The 25,408-nt window shown below is 47.8% G+C and overlaps 1 protein-coding gene across 3 annotated transcripts in view; it reads left to right on the plus strand.

Moving 5' to 3' along the window:
* PIK3R5 (phosphoinositide-3-kinase regulatory subunit 5) overlaps positions 1–25,408 on the plus strand; it is an 83,898-nt gene that overhangs the window by 54,218 nt on the left and 4,272 nt on the right. For 2 of the 3 annotated variants that reach the window (XM_084838369.1, XM_084838371.1), the window contains exons 5-18: positions 449–587; positions 2,914–2,983; positions 5,400–5,574; positions 7,675–7,831; positions 7,943–8,026; positions 8,509–9,253; positions 10,458–10,614; positions 11,480–11,605; positions 15,868–15,996; positions 19,143–19,236; positions 20,248–20,324; positions 20,577–20,670; positions 23,975–24,057; positions 24,199–24,311. In XM_084838369.1, the coding sequence (XP_084694495.1) occupies positions 449–587; positions 2,914–2,983; positions 5,400–5,574; positions 7,675–7,831; positions 7,943–8,026; positions 8,509–9,253; positions 10,458–10,614; positions 11,480–11,605; positions 15,868–15,996; positions 19,143–19,236; positions 20,248–20,324; positions 20,577–20,670; positions 23,975–24,057; positions 24,199–24,311 (2,243 nt within the window). The remainder of the gene's footprint in view (positions 1–448; positions 588–2,913; positions 2,984–5,399; positions 5,575–7,674; positions 7,832–7,942; positions 8,027–8,508; positions 9,254–10,457; positions 10,615–11,479; positions 11,606–15,867; positions 15,997–19,142; positions 19,237–20,247; positions 20,325–20,576; positions 20,671–23,974; positions 24,058–24,198; positions 24,312–25,408) is intronic. The other variant, XM_084838370.1, reaches the window with a different exon arrangement.

Raw genomic sequence — 25,408 nt, forward strand, 5'->3', positions numbered from 1 at the left:
CTACCATTAGGTAAAGGGAGGTGGCTGTCTCCAGCAGCAGATGCTGGGACATGGCAGCAAGGTATTGGAGGAGAGAGCTGTGCACCACATGGCCTGCTGAATTCAGATGTGCTGTCTCAGTTCCATTATTGAAGAAAGATTCATCTGCCAGTCTGGTTAGTTTTTGTACATGAAATGGCAGTGGGGGTGGGCACTATCTTCTTCACCTCAGGCAACAACATTTCTTGGGCGGGGCCCGCATTAACTCATCTTCCTTGTCTTCAGTGGCTTCCTTGTGATGTTTGTGTTGAAGCAACTTGGCCTTGGTGATGGCAACTGAACCTGGGAGAAGGGGTGATGAATAAAATGGTTGAATCTCTATAGCTGGAAGAACATCTGAGAATCTTGACCTCAAATTCATGACATCGTGCTAAGTGTGGGCTTTATCCCTTCACCCTTTTCTCTGTAGATCCCCCACTTTCCTTCCGATTCTGATTTGCTTCTGAGAGCCATGAGGACATACAGTGGCTTCCTCACCTGGCCTGTGCCATACTGCGACATCTGTCGGGAGCTACTGACCTTCATCAGCAATGAACTCAAGGCCCCAGGTAGGAATCCAAGTGGTCTGCCATGGATGTATTCCCTTGGCCCTTTGTGGTGCTGAGTTTGACTTTCAAGGGCCGTAGCTCAGTGGTAGGCTACCTGCTTTGCATGCAGAAGGTCCCAGGTTCAATCCTTGGCACCTCCAGGTAGGGTTAGAAAAACTGCCTGAAATCTTGGGGAGCCACTGACAGCTGGTTTCAGTGGTACTGGGCTAGTTGGACCAACGGTCTGACTCAGTGTAAGGCTGCTACCTATGTTCTTGGGGAAGGAAGGTTGGTGTTGATGAGCAACGGAGATGCCTAAAGCTGCATGGATAACAGTCACAGGTTACAGAGTCATGGAAGCTTGAGCTACGTTCTGAAATGGAGTGAGTTGCATACAACATGCAAGGGCTATTGCCAAACATGCATTTATCGTCAGACATTCGTCTTCAGGTCTGCTTTGGATGTCTCAGCCATGAACTCACTCAGCTGTGAAATGTTGCAGCCTTACTACCCTTACATTTTACATCCACAATATGGAATGCAGACAAAGATAAGCCCTGTTTGTTGGCCTCCTTGTGGGTGCTGTAATGCTTCAGTGGTAGCAGCAGGCTGGTTGCTTTAATATATTTCTATCCCGCCTTGTAAATGCAAGACCTCACAAGGCAACTTAAAATAAAAATGTGAAAATGATCACATAATACAAATGGCATCAGGTAAAATAATATACAGGGGGCAGAAATTATAATTATTATTATTATTCAGCATTAGTCACAGCAAAAATAGCAAGTGGGCTGATTGATTGCATGCATCTGCTGAACTGGATTCTGGTCCACAAAAGTTTATGCTATGGTGTATGTGGTAACCTTTAACAATTCTAGCAGTTATAGAGTCCTTTTTGGGTGTTCAAGGTGGTCCTCACATGTAAGATGTGTGTGAGAGAGAGAACAACCGTGTGGGGTAGGACAGTATTATCCCTCATTGAAGGGATTGGGGTTGAGTTAATAGTGGCATGCCTAAGGCCACCTCATGAATTCACAGCTGTGGTGAGATTTTAGCCAGAGACTTAAGAGCTTGCCCTCCTAAGCCTCTTCAGTGCACCAATGCACCAACCCTTGACTGTCCTTTAGTTTAGTTTCCATTCCAGGGCAGAGCATCTCTTGTATGAAGTAGTCTGCCTGACAGAATGGATGCAGTTACTCTCTTTTGCCCTCCCACTCTCCCACTTCACATTCTGGGCACCAATGACTCATTAGAATGCTCCAGGAACAACAGAGAATCCATCCAGGTAGCTTTGGACTTTGGGTAGCTGCGTCATGTGATATATGGGGACCTGTGCTCTCTTCCTACAGTGCAGCCTCTGCTTAATGAGCTTGGGCTCAGCTAGTGTTGATGATCACCACTCATCAGAGTTCTTATGTTTTTATGCAAGTAGAAACTTCTTAATTAGGCTGTGTTGGCAGTCAGCCTTCTGTTGCTCCTCATTAAGCAGTTTTCCCAATTAAAAGACGAGGCTTTCTTAAAGTGTCTTGCTACTCAGAATTGTTTTCCAACCAGTAACAGATTTAATTTCATGTCTCCCTTGGAATAGGCTATTAATGCAATTAGAGGAGAAAACCTGACATGGCCCTTCTGATTTCCTGGTCAGACTGCTGACTCTTAGTTTCTGCTGGCAGGCTTTAGCTTCAGTTTTACCTAAACTGTCACATTTTCAATTCTTCTGTTCCTAGCAAAGCTAAAGTTTCAGCATTCCCGAACCTGGCACCCTCCAGATATGCCGGACTACAACCCCCATCATCCCATCAATGGCCTTGCTGGCTGGGGATGATGGGATGGGTGTTGTAGCCCAGCGCACCTGGAGGGCACCAAGTTGGGAAGGCTGCTTCAAAGATTGGAGCCTTCTTTATTAGGAAGGGCCTGCAAGCGCTATTCTGATTCCTTTGTCAAATGGCTTAGGATGCAAATACCCTGGTGCCCAGGAGCTACTGGGGCCTAGAAATATTGGTCCCAATGACTGTCACCAACTATTGAGGGAAATAAACGTTGGTCAAAAGGTAGAAAACTGTTTGGAGTCAGACTTAAGATGACCTTCAGGGGGTATTATTCAAGCAGAGGAGCAATCATCTCCCCAACCTGGTGCCCTCCAGATGTTTTGGACTTCAACTCGAATCAGCCCAAATCAGCATGGCCAATGGTCAGGAATGCTGGGAGTTGTGGTCCAAAACATATGGAGGAGTGCACTGGGTTGGGGAAGACTGGCCTACTGCATCTCAGCAGTCCAATTCTATAAGGCCCCAGGGAGAACCAGATGGTGCCACTGTGTTGTTTGACCACTTTCCTTTCTTTGCAGGGATTTCATATCAACGGCTGGTTAGGGCAGAGCAGGGGCTGCCTTCAAAGAGCTGTGAGAGTTCTACTGTGTAAGTAGAGTATATACAAATACTTGCCATCTTTTAATGGCTAGAGGAAAAGAGCTTTGTGAGATGCTCTTTGCTAATTCTTTTTCCTGGGGCCTCTTTTATTCAGGGCTCAGCCCCAGCATTTATTTTAAACAAAGCTCATCTCTGAAAGGTAAAAAGATATAATAAATTAAAGGGCCACTCAGCACATGCAGAGTATACTTCCTTCACCACTGGGTGTATTTCCTTTACCACATTTCCCTTATCTCATACCAGAGAATGGGCTCTCAAGTCAAAAGGTGATGTCTCTGGCAGACTGCAGCCCTGGCATACTCTAGAAATTAACTATCATGGCTACTCCGTCCTCCCCACCCCAGTAGCCAAGAATGGTGAAATGACTTAAGCCAGTCTTCCCCAACCTAGTGCCCTCCAGATGTTTTGGATGACAACTCCCAGCATTCCTTACTGTTGGCCATGCTGGCAGGGCTGAAGGGAGCTGAAGTCTAAAACATCTGGAGGGCACCAGGTTGGGAAAGGCTGTCTTAAGCATTGTATAAAGTTAATTGGTCACCTTTCTTGGCTTGAAGCCTGTTCTAGAGTTAGACACATTGGTGCAAATCTAATAATTAGATAGAAAATGAATTCTTAAAGCACTTTCAGAAAGCTTTTCTTTCTGTAATTTCTTACATTCACACTAGTGCAAAGTGCTCTAACTTCTGACTAGCAATGGATGTATCTGTCAGTTTAGGCTTCCTGTGCTTTTCCATTTTTCCATTTTTACTTTGCTTTGTCCGATTTCTGCGCCAGTTTTGCCAGTTTTAAAAAAGTCCGCATGAAATTGCGATTGCAGTTTCATGCACATTTCTGCTTATATAAGGACTTTTGTATGAATTGTTGCCAAATATGTCCACTTTTTGCAAGCCATTTCCCCTAATATAATGCAGTTTTGTGTTTTCTTTCACATCTATATGCATTTTGTGTTCGTTTTTTAATTGGGGAACTGCATCGCACAATTCAGAAAAGGGTGAATCTCGAAGTATAATCCTTTTTCGGTTCATGTATTCATTTGGGAAGTGCAATTTAGATAGATTCAATTTAAATGCAAACCAGACAAACGCCTCCCTCATCCCTACTTCTGATGCCGCTTTCATCCTCTCTGCTAAACCAGGCCTTACAAAAGAGCTACTCATGCTCCTGCTAACTCCTGCAGTACCATGGCTCCATTTCAGAACTTGGGTGCTTGCGCAGCAGCTGCTTGTCTGGACACTTGTCTTGTTAGAGTAGATGGCGAGGGATGCTCCTTCTTCTAGTCCACAGTGGAAATAATTTGGAGACACAGATTATTTTTGCCAAATGCCCTTCAGGTATTGAGCAAGACAATCCAAACCCTGAATTGGGTCTGGTATCTGTGGACTGGGCCTCTCCCATAGTACCCTAACATGAGCCATCACTGTTGCCCTCTTTGCCCCAGCTTAATGGGGTGTGACAGCAGCGGGGCATTCGCAGTGGGGTGGTCTGATGAGCTCTCTGTTAGGCTTTAGATACTGGTGCTCATGCTTGTTGCAACATCTAGGGCACGCCTAGGCAACCTGGTGCCCTCCAAATGTTTTGGACTACAGCTCCTATCAGCTTCAGCCAGCATGGCCAGTGGATGGGGATTGTGGGAGCTGTAGTCTAAAACATCTGGAAGGCACCACGTTGTTTGCCTCTGATTAGGGTCCGGTGGAAGCCCATGATGGACCTCTGGAGGTCTCCTTCCTACCTCATTGCATTAAGGTAATTTGAAGGACAAGGCTAAGGTGAGAAGCATGAATCAAAATGGATATGTTTTTGGATCAGCTCAGTCTCTGTAGCTGCCTGGGTCCAATCCTAAATCAATCTAGGCATGGTGAGGTGCCAACCTGTGAAATCCAGCAACTAAACCCCCCTCCCTTTTTCAGACTCCAACCCATCTCTAGAGGAGGGAGGGCTAGTGGCTCATGGTAGAAGCTTGTGACATTTCTTTGCAGGCTGCTAGCGTAAGACATCTGAACAATGTCACTGTTGCTGAAGTTGGCACTGTCAAAGCATGGAGATTCAAAAAAGCAGGCCACGCATGGTGGTGGGTGCAGTTAAATGGAAAGATGGCGCCACCTGCTGGCGCTTCGATGTGAATTCATTGCAGTTCATTGTGGACCACACTGCATTTTTCTCCCGTCATGCAGAGTTACGACGATAGCGCATAGCCCAGATGTGATGGACTCCCACTCCCATCAGGGAATGATGGGAATGGCAGTCCAACACATCTAGAGGGCACCAAATTGGGAAAGGCTGCCATAGATTATGAAAAGTGTCAGTGACCCCATGGTGGCTTCTCCAGATTCACATGGGAAGTTTAGGCTCTCTTGGCTTCTGAATTGGGCTACTGACTGCTTGCTGTCCTGCCTTCTCCCCCCAGAACAGTCCTGTTGTTGAACCCTTCAGAGGTTGAGGGGGAATTTCTATCAGTTGCCGAAAAGCTGAGCACAACAGAGTATTCCCAGCATGCCGTCCTGGTGATGCTTGTGGAGCATATCTACCAAGCTAACTTTGGAACCAAGTGTGACCTGGGAAGCCTGCGTCAAATTCTGAAGGTAGAGAAAGCTTTCAATGTGTCGGTGCATTTGAATGTGTAAGTGAATGTGTAGAGTGCCAAATCGAGTGACAGTGCATCGGTGTAGCATGCATACCTCTTGGGATGTTAGTATGATATTTAAGCTGCAGCAGTTCTCACTTTCAAAGTAGCAGCCCATTTTTTTGCAAAATCAAGTGGTACTGGTGTAGCTAAGAAACTGGCTTGGATAGAAGAGTGTCAGACTGAAAAGTACTCAAGTGCTTAACCTGGACACTGTAAGTGAGAGGTGACACCCTTAAAGCTATTTGGTTCTGAAAGTAAGTGGTTTCTCCCAAATGACATCAGTCATTTTCTGTGTGTGTCCTTGCAGCACAGTTTGAGATATTTACCTCAAGCTTCCATTTCACACTAAGAGAAGTTGTTTTCTTGCATTGATGGCTGGATAGAGAGGCGTAGGGCAATACTGGAAGTTGTAGGATATTATTTCTGTCTAAACATGCATAGGGTTGCACTCTTATAGGTGTGATTGTGGCACATGCCTTGTCAGGATTATGAAGAGGGATGCTGAATGTGAGAAATGGTTCACCTAGCCTAGCACTGTGAACTTTGACTGGCAGTGGATCTCAAAGCCATCTCTCCATTCAAGGTCTCAAGCACAGAACTTTTCTTTCCCTGTTACTGAAATCCTTTCATTCAGGATGCCAGGGCCCCATATGCATATAGCATGCATCGCTGATCTATGGGTTGGGTCCAGGCTCAGTCATACGTAGAACAGACCCATTGAAACCAATGGGACTTAAGTTAGTCATGATCCCGTAACCTTAAAACTACAAGGACTAGAGGAGACTGATAGAAGAACTGACATTATTTGTTGATTCATAGGACATATGTACAGAAGGGCCCAACTTTTTGGTGCTGCAGATGCCAATCAGTGACAATGTCCTCTTCTCAGCCAGTGCATTCACTGCAGAGAAATCTCATTCTCCTAACCTGCATATTTTTTGGTAGCTACTGTAAAAGTTGTTCTCCCCTGCCCAATGTAATGGCCCAATGTAATGCCCTGCCCATCAGCTGTAATTATGAATGCGCCTTGAGTAATGGTTGTGTGAATGTCTCAAGTATCTGTTGGCTTGGCTAACAGTGCCTGCAATATCCCTTACAAAGTGTGATAACCTCTCCTCCAGCCATGTTTTCCATTTTTCCTTTTCAGGCTGTTTGGGGCAAAAGACTGCCTTTTAAGTTAACTTTTAATAGCTTTGGGCCAAGTGACTGTGCTTGGGATCATAACCCGCAAAAGGAATATTTTTAGGCCCTGAACATCACTCATATGTGATGATATTATTCCTGAAAATTTTTGTTAAGACCACCATCTCCGCTTTACATATTAATTAAGGATCACTTGTTAGTGTTAACATCTCTATTAGATTGCGCTTTTACATTTGCACAAACAACTCCCGATTTTGGGATTTTTGCTTGTATCCTCCTGCCATGTTTAAAACTTCTTAAAAGCAAGATTTGTATTTATATGTTCAGCCCCAGGACAGAACTCTTCACTTTGTCAGTCCTGTAGGAGAATTTGTGTAATTTTAATGAAACAAACACAAAGAACTTGGAAATACTGGGAAAGCTACCCTATACCATTAGGTGGGCCTTCTTTCTCTCCTTCCTTCCCCTGCCCCAGTTCCTGGCTGTATATTCTCCCACTACTATGGTGAACATACAACCTGCTCTAAAGTGGCAGCTAGCAAGCTTTAGTACTCATGACCCACCCCCAGCAAAACTATTTCCCCATCCAATGCAGGAAAATGGGATGTCACCTTACTAACACAGTATCTGGGCAGGCCCTACTTCAATTAAGAGAGAGATCAGCTATAAAAATGCCAGGCCCTCAGGTAGATAATGGCTGCTAAGTGTGAAATAGTACCCTGAAGGTGCTTGAGACAGACTTTTGTGTGTGGTGAACTAGAGATCACTGACTGTGTGATGTTGAATCTCAATGCTTGCTAACCATGTGCGGCTGTGAATATAGTGTGCTGTGTGAAATAGCCAGGCAGGGTGGCAGGGACTGCATCCTATGATTCCAAATCTATCTTCTGCTGACTGCTTTCTCTCTCTGTAGCTGAAGCCTGTGGAAGAGCTCCTGGAGATATTTGCCAGCACCACAGAAGCCCAGGAGATGGCAGCTGTGACCAGCAATGACCCTTCCGCAACCAGGGAGCAGCTGGAATCAGCCTTGCTGGAGATTGCAAAGGCGGCAGGGCTGCCTGAAATCACAGGTGGGAAAACTACGACAGTTTCTGCACATGCATGTATGTGTGTATGTTTGGACTCTGCTTCTGTCTTGATGGAGCTCATTTCCCTCTGAACTTGGTTATTTGTCTCTTCAGGAAAAGCCCAGCCAAATAAGCTCCACCTGATCCCCATCCCTGTTGCCCGGTGTTACACCTACCGATGGGATAAAGATAATTTTGGTAAGCTTAAAACATGTAAACAAACTCAATTCTGGGAGAAATGTCTTGGTGCTATCATGGACGTCCATGCACAGCTGAGTACATTTGTGTGTGTGGAGGTGATCTGATAAGTCTGGCAACATTGGTTGTAATTTAGTGAAACCCTTAGGCCCTACTTTTTCAAACCTGATGCTGATCTTGTGATGTTCCAGGGGTATAGAGCAGAGTATATAAAAGTAATCTCAATATTTGTGAACCCTCCAGAGAGCTTCAGCTATGGGGCAGTAGAGAAATATAATGAATGAGTGAGTGAGTGAGTGAGTGAGTGAATGAATGAATGAATGAATGAAATATGACTGTGACTTTAAAGCAGTTTACCTTGACTGGGCATGATGGGAGTTGTGGTCTGACACATCTGAAGGATCGGGGAAGGCTTCTTTAAATTGTGTCAGGTTTCCTGTTCCATCCCTAATTTCTATCTTCTATCTCTCTCTTTGTCGCAGACATCTTGAACGAGGTAATAGACAAAGAAGGGGAATACCCGAAACCAGTGGTTTTGGAAGAGGAGGAGGAAGAGGAGGAGGAGGAGGAAGTCAACAGTTGCTTTTCAGAAAGAGGCTCTTTGCTGTCTACCTTTGCCTCAGTCTCCAAAGGCTCTGTGTATTCAGCATTGTGGGAGGGTAGCCCACGTGACTCACAGGTGTCCGTCCTCTCCACTCTTTCTAAAGACTCTGAGCTCTCCCTGGCCTCTAAGAAGTCCTTGAAGTCTTTTGTCTCTAGCCTGAAGGACAGCATAGATAGTGGCTATGTGGAGGACAGTGACGAGAGCTCTCCTGAACTGGTGGGCCGCTTGGAGCCAAGGGAGGAGAAGGTGTCTCCCCGGCATCGGCATCGGCTGAGCAACAGGATCTACGAGCTGTTCAAGAGCAAGAGCCAGCTGATCCTGGGCGGAGAGCTGAGGGACGCTCCTGAGGTCGCCTCGCCGTCGCTGCCTCTGCGCCGGGCGGAGAGCCTGTGCAGCCCCGTGGCCAGGGACCGCATCCCGACACGCTCCCGGCGGGCCCAGTCTCTTCCACAACATGTGCTGAGTGCCACACTTTTGCAGAACCATGTGCCACAGAATACTTGTGTCCAGCGTAGACCCTTCTTGAGCTGTGACGAGGATATGAAGATCTCGACGCTGCGAGTGGTTGTGTTTGGTTCTGACCGCATCTTGGGGAAGGTGGCCCGGGCTTACAGCAACCTCAAGTGAGTGGGAGGGCAGCCGCTGGCTCCTGTTCTCCTCTCTCCCTGCCCAGTCCCTGCTTCTCAGCACTAGGGGGATCAGCTGGCAGACACCTGTTTCTCTTGACATTGTCAGACTCTCTGTGGCCTTCCTTTGGACCAGGGAGTCAGTAAGAAGGTTCCCTCTGAGGTTTTGTGTCATGTCATTACCTGCTCTCATATGCTCTGTTATCCTTTTGTGCTGTTAAGTGCCGGCAAAGGGGAACTCTGAAATGGCCTCTGTGCTTTTCAGTGTATAGCAGGGGCACAGAACGCTACTGAGGTGGAGAGCTGATTTGCCCCCCACCAGACTCTCCTTGGCTGAGATGGCATCTGTGGCCGGACCCATGTCAACAAAGTCAGTGCCTTGCCCCTCCACCCCTTTCACCATTCTCCATGTTGGGGGAGGCATGGAACTCTGTGCTTCTCTCAGCAAGGAGGAAGGGACTCTGCCGGTGATGGGAGTCGCGAGTGGCCTTGTGCGGCGAATGGGGACGGCGTCTGCTACTCAGCCAGCATTGGGAAGAGTGGCCTGTCTTCCCAGTGCCGGTTGAGTCCTCTGCATGGGGTCAAAGCTGGCTGTATCAGTCTAGACATCTGTGTAGCTAACATGTATTAAGTGAATGAGGGGACCGAGAACAAGAAAGGCGCCCACTGAATGCTTCACAGATCTCACCCTGTAGGATAATCTAACTCAGTATGTACAATGATATCCAAGAGAGTGAGATGCTCAGTTTTTGCCATTCCATTCTACCCTTCCTTATAGAGCCAAGAAATTTCTCTGGGGGGATTCCTCCAGGGGTGGGGCTTGCTCTGGGGGGCTGGGGGGATTCCTCCAGGGGGTAGGGCTTGGAGGTGAAGCCCCACCCACTAGAGGATCTGAAGGAGGCTCCACGGGCCTGATGCAGATCTTCCATGGGCCAGAAGTTCCCTACCCTTGGTGTACAATATGTCTGACTACAGCAGCTGCTCCCAACCTGGAACCATCCAGATGTTTTGGACAACTCCCAGGATTCCTGAGGATTGGCCATGCTGGCTGGGGCTAATGGGAGTTGAAGTCCAAAACATCTGGGGATCACCAGGTTGGGGAAGGCTGCATGACAGTATCGTATCCCCCCTTTCCATCTCTTGCTGCCTGGGCTCCATCCGGTTTTTCTTCATGCATCCCCCTCTTATTCTGACACCACAGATCTCAGGAAAGCAGCTGCCCCTGGCTGACTCGGTACTTCAAACTGAAGTTTTACTATGTCCCTGTGAAGAGGAATGGTCCTACCTCATCTGCACTGACCTGCCTTCCCCCTCCTTCTCCTCTCGGAGATCCTCATTCCCATGTCTCTGGATCAATGGTATGTGCTCAGGACAAGGCAGGCTGCCGATGAGCATGGTCTGTATTATCATGTGGCACAAGCACTGCAACTGTAGCGGTTGACGGTGCTTGTTTGCCCTCTGTAGAGAGGCCATGTGGAGGGAACCTCTTTGCTTGCCATGTAGGATGGGGAGATGTTCGCTGCCCCATGACATCTTCAAAATACAGCTTATGTAAACGAGCATCTGAACTGAGGCCGTCTCTGTCTGCTCTTGTCTCTGGTGGCTGCAAATCAAAAGCAAGAGGAGCAGATGCAGGTGTGACAGGAGAAGCCACTGCTGGCTGAGTCATGCTCACTGCTCTGCATCTGCAGCGTTGGGCTGAAAGGGTGGGTGGGGTACGCGTCATAGGCGTATGTGTGCAGAGGGATCTAGGAAGCCAAGAGCACAGCTTGGCATGTGCTCGCTTCACCGAGCGAGTCCTTCTGACACACCTCCTTAGTATGCAGCCTGCAGTCCGATCCTGCATACAGTCATTTTCACAATGGTGTTCGGAGGTTAGGCCATGAATATTCTCACGTTGCAGTGGGGAACTGAGACTGGGTGGCTGTATGCAAGAGCTTCAGATGCTGGGAAGCGCCCATCACATCTGTGTGAATTGGCTGCAGATCACTGAGCCGCTGTGTGCTCAGCGCACCGTGTCGGCCCCAGGAGTGCGGGCATTGCACAGAAGGACTTTCACCTTGGATCTTCCTGGATATTGGGGAGTTGTTTGGGCACTTTCTGGCTAGGGAGAGGTGTGGTATGGTCTGGGATCTGGTATGGTCTGGCCTTCAGATCAGTAACAGATCTGCTAACCACTAATAATAATAGATTTGCTAACGGAATGTGTTTCTTTGGTTTCAGGATCCCCGTTTGGCAGGGAAGGAGAGCAGCACAAATGATATCTCACTCTACATAGGTATGCTGGATCCATGGTACGAGCGCAATGTTCTTGGGCTAATGAACCTTCCCACAGATGTTCTTTGCCAGGTATGCCCTTGCTCTCTCAAGTAGCAGTGCTCTCTCTTTGTAAGGGTGCATGGTGCAGCAGGGTTCTATATGCCTGCATTCAGTCTTATGCTTGTCCTCATCTGCCATTACCTATGGGTTGGAAATCAATCAAGTGTTGATCCATTGTGCACTGAGACCAAAGGACAGATCAATGGAGGCTGTACCTGCTTCCATGGGGAACCCATGCAAGGTGCAGGCAGGGTTGTTGGGAGAGGGGGAAGAGGAGGGATTTGCTCCCCTCTGGGATATTGTAGGCCTTTTCTATAAATTTTCTGCTTTATTTTTTTCAAGCCTCTCCTTTTTACCTGTGATGGAAGAAGGAAAAATACGTAGGCAGTATTCAGTCTAGGTAGTCAGTAAGGTATTAACCTGCTCCTGCCTCTGGATGCTCTGGCCCAGGGGTAGCAAACTCTTTCAGCTCAAGGGCTGTCAGAGGGCAAGGCTGAAAGCAAAGGGGGTGGGGCCAAAGGCAAAGGGCCAACCCCCTAGCATATTGTATCTTAATAATAACAACAACAACAATCTATTACATTTCTATATTGCCTAATAGCCAAAGCCCTCTGGGTGGTTTACAAAGATTAAAAACATTAAAAATACAGTATACAGAGATTAAAAGCCATTTATATAAAAAACACACGAACAGACAATATATACAAGCGAACATATATCTAAAACAACTTAAAACAAGCAATTTCAAGCAAACAATCAAAGCCATAAGACAATCCAGAATTGATTAAAACTTATCATATGCTGCCAATGCCTGGGAGAAGAGAGGTCATGTCGGCAGAGGCACTCCATCAGGTAGTGTGGTCCCAAGCCATGTAAGGCTTTATAGGTTAAAACCAGCACCTTGAATCGGGCCAAGGAACCCACAGGCAGCCAGTGCAAGCAGGCCAGAGTTGATCTAATACATTTAGACCTTGTGGTCCCTGTTATCAATCTGGCCGCTGCATTTTGCATGAGTTGCAACTTCTGAACTGTCTTCAAAGGCAGCCCCACATAGAGTGCATCTCAGTAATCTAACTTGGAGATTACCAGACAACTGAAGCCAGGTTATCCCTATCCAGATAGGGGTGCAGCTGGGCCACCAAGTGAAGCTGGTAGGAGGCACTCCATGCCCCTGAGGCCCCCGGAGCCTCAAGTGACAAAGATGGCTCAAGCTACAAACCTGCCCCTTCAGGGGAAGTGCAACCCCATCTAGAACAGGTTGAGCACCCTCCATCCAGTCAGAAGAACCACCCACCAACAGCATCTCAGTCTTGTCTGGATTGCATTTCAGTTTGTTAGCCCTCATCCAGTCCATTGTCGCAGCCAAGCACTGATTTAGCACATCCACAGCCTCACCTGAAGAAGATGAAAAGGAGAAATAGAGCTGCGTGTCATCAGCATACTGATGACAGCACGCCCCAGAACTCCTGATGACCACACTCAACCATATCATGTAGATCTTAAATAGTATAGGGGACAGAACTGACCCCCATGAAACCGCATATTGGGGGATCCATGGGGCCAAGCAATATTCTCCAAGCACCACCTTCTGGAGCTGACCATCCAAGTAGGAGTGAAACCACTGCAATGCGGTGTCTCCCACTCCCAGCTCAGACAATCATCCCAGAAGGATACCATAGTCAACCACTCCCTCTTGCAAGGAGGCATTAATCACCTCCCTGCCCCAGCCAGCTGTTCCTTCCCTGCCAGTTTTTATCAGCCAAGAGGGGCAAAGATCCAGTACGGAAGTGTTGCACGAACCTGTCCAAGCACCTTGTCAACGTCCTCGAGCTGTACCAACTGAAATTTATCCAGGAGATCAGGACAAGGCTGTGCTCTGGATACCTTACGAGATTCACGTGCTATAACACTGGAGTCCAAGTCCCAGCGAATGCAAGAGATTTTATCCTGGAAGTGCCTAGTAAATGCATTACAGTGGGCCTCAGAGGGGTCTACAGTGTCCTTAAGGCTGGCATGTAATAGCCCCCGGACAAATCTGAAGAGCTGTGCTGGGCAGCAGAAAGAAGATTCAATAGAGACAGCAGGATGATGGGTTTTTTGCCACCCTCGCTTTCCCATAGGCACATACCAACATTGGATTGCATCCACTAGGAGTTCTTCTCCATCTGTACTCAAGCCATCTCCTATTTTGTTTCATCGCTCTCAGCTGTGCTATGTGCCACAGAGCAGTATGAGCTCTACTCAGGAGAGGGCACTCAGGAGCAGTCATGTCAACTGCCCAGGTCATTTTTGCATTCCACAAATCAACCAGGGTTTCAACAGGAGAGCCTGCCATATCAGCCGGAAACCTCCCCAGAGTCCTCTGGAAACCATCTGGATCCATTAGCTTCTGAGGGTGGACCATTTTAATAGATCCCCACCCTTGCAGAGGGGAAAAGCTGCTGTAAGTCTAAACCTAAGCAGGCAATGATCTCACCATGACAAGGGGACTGATGCAAAGTCCCCCACCTTCAGACCACCATCTCCATGTCCAGTTGAGAAAACCAAGTCTAGAATATGCCCCGCAACATGTGTTGAGCTGATGACATGTTGGGACAGCCCCATGGATGTCATGGAGGCTATGAAATCCTGAGCCACCCCAGACAAGGTGCCCTCAGCGTGAATGTTGACATCCCCCAGAACCAACAATCTGGGGAATCTCAACAGTGCACCTGAGACCACCTCTGTCACCTCAGATAGGGAGTCTGTTGAGCAGCAGGGTGGGTGGTACACCAACAGAATCCCCAATCTGCCCCGCTGGCCCAACACAAGGTGCAAACACTCCAGACCAGTAGTCACATGGACAGGGAGATGGAATTCCTATAGACCACAGCAACCCCCCGGCCCTGGCCCTCAGGTCTTTCCTGATGCTGAACCAAGTACCCTGATGGGCAGAGCTGGGAGAGACCAACTCCTCCCTGCTCACCCACCCAGCTCTCGGTTATACATGCCAGATCGCCCGCCTCATCCACTATTAAGTCATGGATGAGGGAGGCCTTATTTTGAACCGATCCATCATTTAAAAGCAGCATCCGGAGCCCCGAGGGCAGGTTGATAGGGCAACCACCACACCTGCGCATGGGGGGAGGGCCAGAACACAGCACAGCCTTTAATTGTTTGGGCCGTGTTCCCCTAACCTGGCTAGCCCTCCTCCCAATGCCATACCTCCCTTGAACTGTAACCACACTAATTGGGGCCCCCTCAAGTGCCCCGACTTGTCCATATATCCTCTCTCCTGGGCACATAACAGGATCCTAAGTGAAAAAACAACCAACCCCCACACCTAGAAGCCACAGAACCAATCAACCCGATGTTAGGGGGGTGGTCCTTGCCCTTGCATCTCCCCCAAAGCGTCTCCACTCAAAGGGGTGACCCTGCCTTCAGCATCACTGCCACCCCATGTCAGAGCTGGGCAATAAGAGGCTTCCCAGGGAACTTGGGCCCAGCCGGCTCAAATCAGCAGTAATTAGCCTGTGGGAGGGTTCCCCCTCCCTTCAGCTCCAGCCAGGGGGGTGGCTTCTCTCTGGGAGCAACACAGTCCCAAGCAGGGCCAGTAAGATGGCAAACTGCCTCTATACGATGTCCCGGCTGCCTTCCCCTGCCTGGTCCAGGCTTTGAATGGCTAACTCAAATGTGTAATGCCCTTCCTGCCAGTAACTAAGCCTTGGGAGAGGCATTTCAACCTTTTATAAGAGGGGGAAACTGCACGAAAGCCAGAGAACCACCAACCAATCGGTGGTTGGGGGAATGGGGGTGGGTCCAGGGGAAGGGGGCACTGCCATCTCGGGTACCCCAGGGGGCTTGATTGGGACCCCAGGAGGCCCAGATTTGGTCCCTTGGTCTGAGCTTCTCCACCCCTGTTCTAGCCAGTGAATGCAAAGGTACTGGAATTGCTCACAAGCACTTAATGCACTTGACGCTTGTTAAACATGGTTTTAAATTTGTTTTGTGTACTGAGTAACTTTAAACATACTAGGTATTTGGACATAGGATTTTGCTGTTTCGCCTTGGCCTGTCATGCATTGTCTCCTTAGGCCCCAGCACTGCAAAGAGCTGGTTGGGTGGGGGAGGGGGCACAAATGTTTTCCTGTCCTTGCAATTGCCCTTCCAGGAAGGGGAAGGGAAGGGTTTCTGAAACAGGTGCTGGCAGCAGATGAACTGCCAGGCCTACAACTGGGACCCACTGGGTGTCTGCCCTGTGCTGGAGACATGTGTGAATGGGGAGGGTTGCTCACTTCTTGCTCTTTCTGTAGCAATCTGTCAAACCCGAGGGGGAGGCCCCAGAGGAAATGGCAGAGCAGCTTCCCATCCTTGCTGACCGGATTCTTTACTACTGTCGCTTTGCTACCCACCCAGCGCTACTGCAGGTCTACCAGACTGAGGTGAGTTTGGTCAGGACTTTATTTATTTATTTATTTATTTATTTAAAACATTTCCTGGCCACCTTTCAGGGCAGAACCCCTCCCAAGGTGGCTTACAGCAGTAAAATACATAAAAACAGTTAAAATATTAAAAGTGCTAAGAACATACAAACAATAAAAACAACAATAAAAGCCAATGATAAAACCAGCTACAACTATAACAGCAGTAACAGCAACAACAGCAGCCATATCAAGAGAAGGCCACTATGAAATAATACGTTTTCGAGGCCTTCTTAAAAGCCTGCAGTGACGGAGCATGGCGGACCTCCGATGGCAACTTGTCCCAAAGGTGAGGGGGCCTTCTCTGCAGTGGCCGACATGTGTGATCACCCACCTTACTGCTGTCACAGGTGGGCAAATGAGAAGGGCCTCTCTTTCTGATCTTAAAGTGTCGGCAGGCTGAAATGGGTGAAGGCGGTCTTTCAAGTAACTTGGTCCCAAACTGTTTAAGGCTTTAAAGATCAAAACCAGCACTTTGAAATGGGCTTGAAAACACACCAGTAATCAGTGCAGCTGGCGCAGTGTAGGCATTATGTGATCAAATCGCCTCGCCCCCACCAATATTCGGGCAGCCATATTCTGCACGAGCTGGAGTTTCTGAACCGCCTTCAAAGGTAGCCTCACGTATAGCACATTACAGTAGTCCAACCTGGACGTCACTAGTGCATGGATAACTGAGGCAAGGTACGTCCTGTCCAGATAGGTCTGCAGGTGGCATACCAGCCTAAGCTGGTCAAATGCACGCCTGGACACCGCAGCCACCTGGGCTTCCCCAGTTATCTCAGAGTCCAGGAGGACTCCCAGACTGCGCACTTGGTCTTTCAGGGGGAGTGCAACCCCATCTAAGACCAGTTGTAAACCTCCATCCAAAGTAGTTGGTTTCCCAACCCACACTACCTCCATCTTGTCTGGATTTAAGTTTCAGCTTGTTCACCCTCATCCATCCCAAAACAGCCTCCAGATACTGGTTCAAGAGTTCCACAGTCTCCCTGGGATGTGCAGATGGAAATGAGAGGTAGAGCTAGTATCCTGTGCATACTGATGACATTTCAGCCCAAACTCCTGATGACTTACCCCAGCGGTTTCATGTAGATGTTCCCCATGGTTTTTAACAAGATAGAACCTTGCAGCACCCCACAGGCAAACGGCTGTGCGGTGGAACTGAAGTCCCCCAGCACCATTTTCTGAGACTGCTCCTCAAGAAAGGACTGGAACCACTTTAGAACCATGCCTCCCAAGCCCAATCCAAATAAACGATCCAGAAGGATACCATGGTCGATGGTATTGAAAGCCATTGAGAAGTCCCGAAGAACCAACAGGGTTGCACTCCCCCCATCCATTCCCTGGTGTAAGTCATCAACCAGGGTGACCAAGGCTGTTTCCGTCCCATAACCAGGCTGAAACCTGATTGGAATAGATCTAAGTAATCAGTTTCATCCAACATTTGTTGGAGTTGGGAGGCCACCACATGCTCCTGCATCTTGCCCAAGAATGCAAATTTGACACAGGGAGGTAGTTATCCAAAACGGTAGGATCTAAATTTGGTTTCTTCAGCAAGATCCTCACCACAGTTTCTTTCAAAGCTACTGGGACCTCACCGTCCCTCAAGGAGGCATTTACCACCTCCGAGGTCCAGATTTCACCAGCCAGGATGGGCAAGGATCTAAATGGCAAGTAGTAGGCCTCAGTCCTCCAAGCAGTTTGTCCATGTCCTCAGGTTACACAAGCCGAAAGGTATCCATAACATGACTAAATGGTGCACCAGCCCCGTCCATATCAGACTGTGTCAAAACAATGGCATCCAAGTCGGCACGAGTACAAGCAATTTTATCTGCAAAGTGTCTGGCAAATTGTTCACAGCAGGCCTTTGAGCATTCAAGTTCTTGTGTTCTGAGGCCTACACCCAAGAGGCCTTTAACCACACAAAAGAACTCTGCTGGACGACATTGAGCAGATGCAATGGTGGCAGAGAAGTAGGATTTATTTGCCACCATCACTGCCACAGAATAAAATTGCAAGTAGATTCTTATCTGTGTTTGATCGTATTCGTTCTGAGTCTTCTGCCATTTGCCTTCTAATCATTGACACAGTTGTTTCATTGCCCTCAGCTCCTTGGAATACCAAGGAGCTGATGCAGTTCTACGACTAGGTCGAGGATGTTTGGGAGTGATCATATCGATAGCCTGAGTCATCTCCTCATTCCAAGCGGTGACCAGGACCTCAGTAGGACTGCCGGCTAAGCCTGCACGGGGGTGCCACACTGTTGCTTCTAGTACCCCTGTGCGATTGGCCAAACAGCAAAAGTTTGATTCCTATGTCCCTGCAAGAGAGAAATGCCCACAATTCATTTTCTGTTTTGCCAGGGTGGGCCAGTGAAGGTTGGGCCTCTGTGAGCTGAGCCACCGCTGTCACTTGGTACCCATTATGTTTGGTGGATCTAGGGAACTTGCAACATGGTGTCACCCAGCATTGGTCCCATATGCATCCTTACCTTCGTAGTTACTCTAAATATTAGTGGTGCCTTAATGACAAGGAAATTCAAAGCCCTCCTACCCTGCGTATTCCATGTAATTAACACAAGACCTGCTAGCGAGCAATTTTCTGCTGTTAGATAGAAGACGCAGAAGACCCCGTTCAGTTGTCATGGCTGAACTATGGTTTTGGGTTCACGTACTTCAGTTCTCTCCCTAGCTTTGGGCAAATCCATAACTTGTTTCCAAACCAGAATTGGAAACTTGGTTCAAGCGACGTATCCAATTCTGGTTTGGAAGCAATCAATGCTTTATGGTAATCATAGTTTGCCTGATTCAGACAGAAAAACAAACTATGGATATTGTGACCCAGGAAGTGAGAAAGGAGGTAGCGCCTGAGCATAATACATGACCCTGATGGCCAAACTATGGTGTGGATTGGGCTATTGTGTAAACGCCACTACCTGCCTTATGCAAACTTCTCCCCATGACAGCATAGGTGACTACATCTCCAGCATATGAATCTAGGTCAGCTATTACAGTAGATGAAAAGAGGAGGCTGATCTTTATAGGGTTGTGCATATCTTGGATCCCAAGGCAATGCTAAAATGACCTCTTCTTTCCTGAATTCCACAGCTCACCTTCATTGGGGGAGAGACGAGGACTGAGATCTTCATCCACTCCCTAGAACTGGGCCACTCGGCAGCCACGCGAGCCATCAAAGCCTCAGGTAGGCACTTGAACTAGCATGCTAAAGGAGGTTTGTTGCGTGCTTCTTTTGTGTTCTTCATTGCAACTGGTGGGATGCTTAGCTCCTGGGGAAATAGTTGGGGAGCAGGAGAAAACCCAGACCCTCATCCGTCGGAAAGGAATTGCACTGATGGCTCAGACAGCAATATCACCCGATGGGAGGTCTTCTGTTAACACGCTGCAAGGATTTAGCACTTGCAAAACTCACAGTGAAGACAGATATAAGAACCTTTGCAACTGAACTGGCAGACATGCACACCGGCAACTCAGAACATTGGTCTTGTTCTTCACCCTCCTGTGCTGGATGCCCTGTTAGCTGCCCTGGACTCCGCTGCCCATCTGCTTCCATTGGTGCTGCTCTAGCTGGGGAAGGTTAACCAAGCTCACTGCAGCTACAGAAATGAGAGGATTGCCCACTCTGCCTCCCCACCCCCTGAACAACAGGCAACAGATTGGACAAGGAAGGCATGGGGATCCTCTCCCTGATCCTCTCCCTTCGCACAGTGCTTCAGAGAGTGGGGTGCAGCCTCCTACTTTCTCAGGCACCTCTGAAAAATAAAAGGATCAGTGCTGTGGGGTACTTTAACTTTCCCCCGCTGGAAAGCAGAGGCGGTGGAAGCAGCAGCAGCAGCAGCAATCGTGATGGGCTGGCAAGCCCGGGATATGCCACTTGCCTGACACATGGGGAGACAGTGATACTGATGACCGAGCCAGCTTTCAGTTGGCTGATTTGTACCTCTGTCTGTCTGGTTGCTGCCATGCTCCACTGCTGAAGAATTTGCAGAGAGTCCTCTTACATTGTATCTGCCTTTACCCTTGCTGTTGAGTATAATGTCCTGGGATATATATGAAGGGAGACTGTGCCACATGGTGGACATTAGTTATTGGGTGGATTAGTAAGTAAGTAAGTAAGTAAATGGTGTCTTGAGTCATAGACTCTATCAAACAAGAGACCTCTCCCCCACCTCTCTGTGTGTGTGCGTGTGCGCAGGTCCAGGTAGCAAGCGGCTGGGCATCGACGGAGACAGAGAAGCAATCCCACTAACACTACAAATCGCCTACAGCAAGGTAATTCTGAGGAGGTGGACTGCCTCTTATATTGGAGTCTGGAACTTTATCTGGAAAGGGAGAGTCTGTGTGAGAGAGGCACAGTAAAGGGAGGTTACATGAGAGTGAAGCTGTTGTGCTTTGGGGGTCCCTCTTAGAGATCTCTGTCTGATTAGACGGAGCTGGAGCTGCAAATGACAGTTCAGCTTTATTTCGTGAAGGGGAAGGAATTCTTCCCCGGACTGGAGAGTAATCCATCTTTGATCCCTCCAGAGAGCTGTCAGTGGAAGGAGCTGCTGGAATGATGTTGAGAAAGTCTTTACATCTGTCAACCTCAGCAAAGCCTGTAAGAAACAAGAAGAGCTTGGTGAGTCCTGACTCCTTGGGGTGGATTGGGAGCTGTCGAGGAGGGGGCTCTTCCCTTCTAGCACAGGGCTAGGAAATGGGGCAGATGATCTGGGGAGGCCCAGCCTATGCAGCAGAGACAGCTTCTGATAACAGGCATGGGAGGTTTAATGCTCTCTATGCTTTCAGTTTATTTGTGCTCTGTGCATGCATAAGTTGTGTACAAGTTGCAGTCTTGCATGGGCGTGCACACCTACATATTGTACTGATGGCTCCTAGTGGAGTTAGGAGTGAGCAGTGAGGTGGCCAAGTTTGCCAGTGCCACCAAATTATTTAGGGTGGTTAAAACAAAAAGGGATTGTGAAGAGTTCCAAAAGGATCTCTCCAAACTGGGAGAATGGGCATCTAAAGGGCAAATGAGGTTCAATGTAAGCAAGTATAAAGTGATGCACATTGGGGCAAAAAAATCCCAATTTCAAGTACAACCTGGTGGGATCCGAGCTAGTGGTGACCAACCAAGAAAGAGATCTTTGGGTTGTGGTGGAGAGTTCGATGAAAATGGCAACCCAGTGTGTAGCTGCTGTAAAAAAGGAAACTCCCATGTCAGGCATAATTAGGAAAGGAATTGAGGATAAAACTGCCAATATCATACTTGCCTTGATACAAATCTATGGTACGACCACACTTAGAATACTGTGTACAGTTCTGGCCACCACACCTAAAAAAAGATATTGTAGAGCTAAAAAAAAGTGCAGAAAAGGGCAACTAAAACAATCAGGGGGCTGGAGCAACTCGATATGAAGGAAAGTTTAAACAGCTGGGATTGTTTAGCTTTGAAAGAAGGTGAGTAAGGGGAGCCATAATACAAGTGTACAAAATTAGGCATGGTGTGGTGAACGTGGATAGGGAGACATTTTTCTCCTTCTCTCATAATACTAGAACCCATGAAGCTGATTGGTGGGAGATTCAGGACAAATCAAAGGAATTACTTCTTTACACAGCACATAATTAACTATGGAATTCACTGCCACAAGATGGCAATGGCCACCAATTTGGTTGGCTTTAAAAGGGGATTAGACAGATTTCTGGAGAAGGCTATCAATGGCTCCTAATCCTGATGGCTATGTGCTACCTCCAGGATCAGAGGCAATATGCCTATGTACACCAGTTGCTGAGGAACATGGGTGGGAGGGTGCTGTTGCACTCATGCCCTGCTTGTGGGTTTCCCATTGGGGCAGCTGTTTGGCCACTGTGTGAACAGAATGCTAGAACAGATGGGCCCTTGGTCTGATCCAGCAGGGTTCTTCTTATGTGCTTATGAGTTAGAGAATACCAAGGGATATATTTCTTGAACAGAAGTACAGCATGCAGGGCAAGGTGTAAGCCAGCTTTCCCCATCCTGGTGCCCTTCAGATGTTTTGGACTCCCAACTCCCATTAGCCCCAGCCAGCATGGCCAGTGGTCAGGGATGATGGGAACTGTATCCCAACAACATCTCGAGGGCCACAGGTTCCCCACCCCTGCTATAGACCAAATGCTTTTTTTCTTTTATTTTTCTTTGAATGCTCAGACCTCTGGAGCTCATCTGCCAGAATCAAGCAGTAATATTCTTGGCCACTAGGTGTCACACATTCTTCTGGCTTTTGATAGAAGATGCTAATGGTGCAGGAATATTGGCTGGTCTAGTGCACAGGGCTCAAAATTGGCACTGGTCCAACGCTCCAAGAAAATCCTATTTTAGCCTGCTAAAGCAATTTGCTTGTAATCTGAAATGCTCTTAATTGCCCATTTAGAATGAATAGGGCATCCTTCCCCAACCGGATGCCCTGCAGATGTGTTGGATTTCATCTCCCATAATTTCCATCATGGCCATGCTGGCTGGGAATTATGGGATACGTGGTCTAAGTCATCTGGCATGTGCCAGTTTGGGGAAGGCTTGAATAGGGCTTTCTAACTGAAATCAATTTTAGGAATCATCTAGCACTTCACAGGTTGGTTCTTGTAGTAGAACACGGGATTTTTGTAAGATGTTTTAGGAGTTGTTTTCGGGCTGGGAGTCATGAGAAAAAATGTGACTAAAAGATGGGGTTGGTAGGAAGCAATAACAAATAACTGTACCATTTATTTATTTACTATTTTATTAAATGTTTTAATAACCCTTAATCTTATGATACCAGGACAGTATACAAAATTAATTTTAAAAATCCTGATATGATATACAGTAAGACAACATCAGCTGCAGCAATAAAAGGCAAAGAAATGCATAGACAGCTCACATCAACCAACTTAATGCCAGTTTAAAATAAAATGCCAGGTTAAAATAAGCCAGTTTAAAATGCCTGGGCAAACAAGAAGGTTTTGACCTGGTGACAAAAATGATATGTCTGCGTCGGACACACCTCCATGGGGAGGGTGTTCCACAATTGGGGTGCTACCACAAAGAAGGCTCTCTCCTTTGTTGTCACACAATGTACCATTAAAGAAGCCCCAGTACAACAAAAAAAAAGTCCCATCTGTTTACTATTGAAAGCTCTGCCCAATACCCTCTCTTCTCTACCCTCTTTCTGAAGTTGCCAACCTGTTTTTCAGATTTTTCTGGAACATCATGAAAGCTTGTTGTTCTGTCTTGCATCCCCCACCCCACTTTGATAACAGCTTTGAATTTCCACGATTCTGCACAGGCTACATCCCATACTTAAAGGTGCAGTGGCAGCCACGCAGGTTCCTAGATCTTTTGGTGAATTGAGGGTAGGCAAGAATATGTGGCCCCAAATTCTTGCCCCAAATTCTGAGGCAGGGAAAAGGTTTGGAATTAAGGCATCTTGCACATTAGGAATGCAGTGGTAAGAATTTAGTACTATGGTGGTGCAGAGCAAGGAAGGATAACAGACATAGAAGTAAGACAGATTTGGAGTCCTGGGGATGAGGACAATATGAAGGTACAATATATGCACCGCAGAAACTGTAGTCACAGGACACGATTACTGCGCTTTTTGTAGACTTCTTCTTGACATGTCAAAGCTTTGCAAACAGCTGCAGTGGTCATAAACTGCTAGACCGTGTGGCTTGTTTAAAACAGATATACAAATTGCTTCTAATCTGTGAAGCGGTGGTGTTTTCAACCTACATAGTCCTCTAGAACAGGATTGGGCAGAAGGTAGATCTCCTGATGCTTTGGACTTTAACTCCCAGCATTCCTGAGCAATGGCCATCCTGGCAAGGGCTTATGGGAGTTGAAGTCCAAAACATTTGGAGATCTACTTTCTGCCCATCTCAGCTTTAGAAGTTCTACTTACCAGCATTGCTCTTTTCCCCTTTTGTTCCAGGTTCAAAAACAGAATGTTTGACCCTGACTGCAACAGAGGTAATCAAGAGGCAAAGCTCAAAGTCTAAGAAGAGTTTCAATCAGGTAACCTTGCCGATGACTTCACTGTCTGTGGATACATTTGTCCTAATCCCCTGTTGTTGGGAGGATGGGGCAAGAATGCTTTGATATAGGTGAAACTTCCCACCACTGAATTAATGTGATTGGGGGATGTTTTTCTTGCAGCAGATCAGTGTGTCTCAGATGAAAGTGGACAAAGTTGAAATCATTGGGAACAACTGTTCCTTTGCTGTGTGCCTGGACCAAGATGAGCAGAAGATTCTGCAGAGCATCATCAGGTAGGGGAGATGGGCCAACACTTCTCTGTAGTTGTAATCAGGCTGTTTGATGGGGTGAGGGATGGGGGTGGTAGTGGGAAATGGATACCTCCTGGATTAATGTTGATCCAATGGGGCCTGGATCTCTTACTGTAATTCCAGGGCCCCTGGACCAGAGATGGTCACTTCCATTCCACATCAAGATAGCCCAACCCAGCACCCTTCAGGGATTGATCCAAATTTAAGCCGGATCAGTTGTGTTGGTTGGACCGTCCCACCCCTCTCCTTCCCACTACAGCCCTTCCAGCCCCCCGAAAAATACTACACATAGTCAGGAGATCCTGCTGAATGGGGTGAGCTGTGGTGTGGGTGTGTGGGAGGGGATCCCTGCAAAATCAGGCAGAGGGACCTTCCATGAGCAGAGCCCTCCCTCTTGTGCAAAGCAGATCCTGGATCCACCCCTCATGTTTTGGACTACAACTACAAGGATTCCTGGCGATTGGCCATGCTGGCTGGGGCTGCTGGAGTTTAAATCCAAAACATCTGGAGGGCACCAGATTGGAGAAGGCTGGAATAGCCCAAATTTGAGAATGCAACCTGAAGATATCTGGGGCTCCATGTCCACCACCAAAGATGTTTTGAAGCTATTGCTGTTGTTTCTTCTAGCTCCTACCCGAATGCCACCTATGCACAGTTTTATGTAACCTTGGAACTCTGTTGGGTCCACCCGTGGTCAGATCAAGCAAACAGTGTCAGGGAGCAGAGGAAGCACATCCTTCCCACCAAGCTCCGGCAGAGCTTGATCCCATAAGATGGTTCAGTTGGCTTGGGAATCTTCTTTTCTCATCCTTAGCAGCCGAGGTTGCTCAGGGAGGGTGGCTAGACTTTTATGGTCAATGTATTTGGTCTGGGAACAGGAGGGGATGGGGCAACCTGTCAAGCTTCCTACATAAGCACATTGTGTTCATGATCAGGTTTCTCCAGACCAGGGGTGGGTAAGTTGTAGGCCAAAACTTCTGGAGGGTCGCAACTCCCATGATCCCTCACCATTGGTTATACTGGCTAGGGCTGATAGGAGTGGTAGGCTAACCTGGAGGGCCACAAATGCCCCACCCCCC

This window comes from Heloderma suspectum, chromosome 2 (assembly GCF_057233095.1).
Source record: "Heloderma suspectum isolate Gila_16-S chromosome 2, 16-S_ref, whole genome shotgun sequence".
NCBI classification, from domain to species: Eukaryota; Metazoa; Chordata; class Lepidosauria; order Squamata; family Helodermatidae; genus Heloderma; species Heloderma suspectum.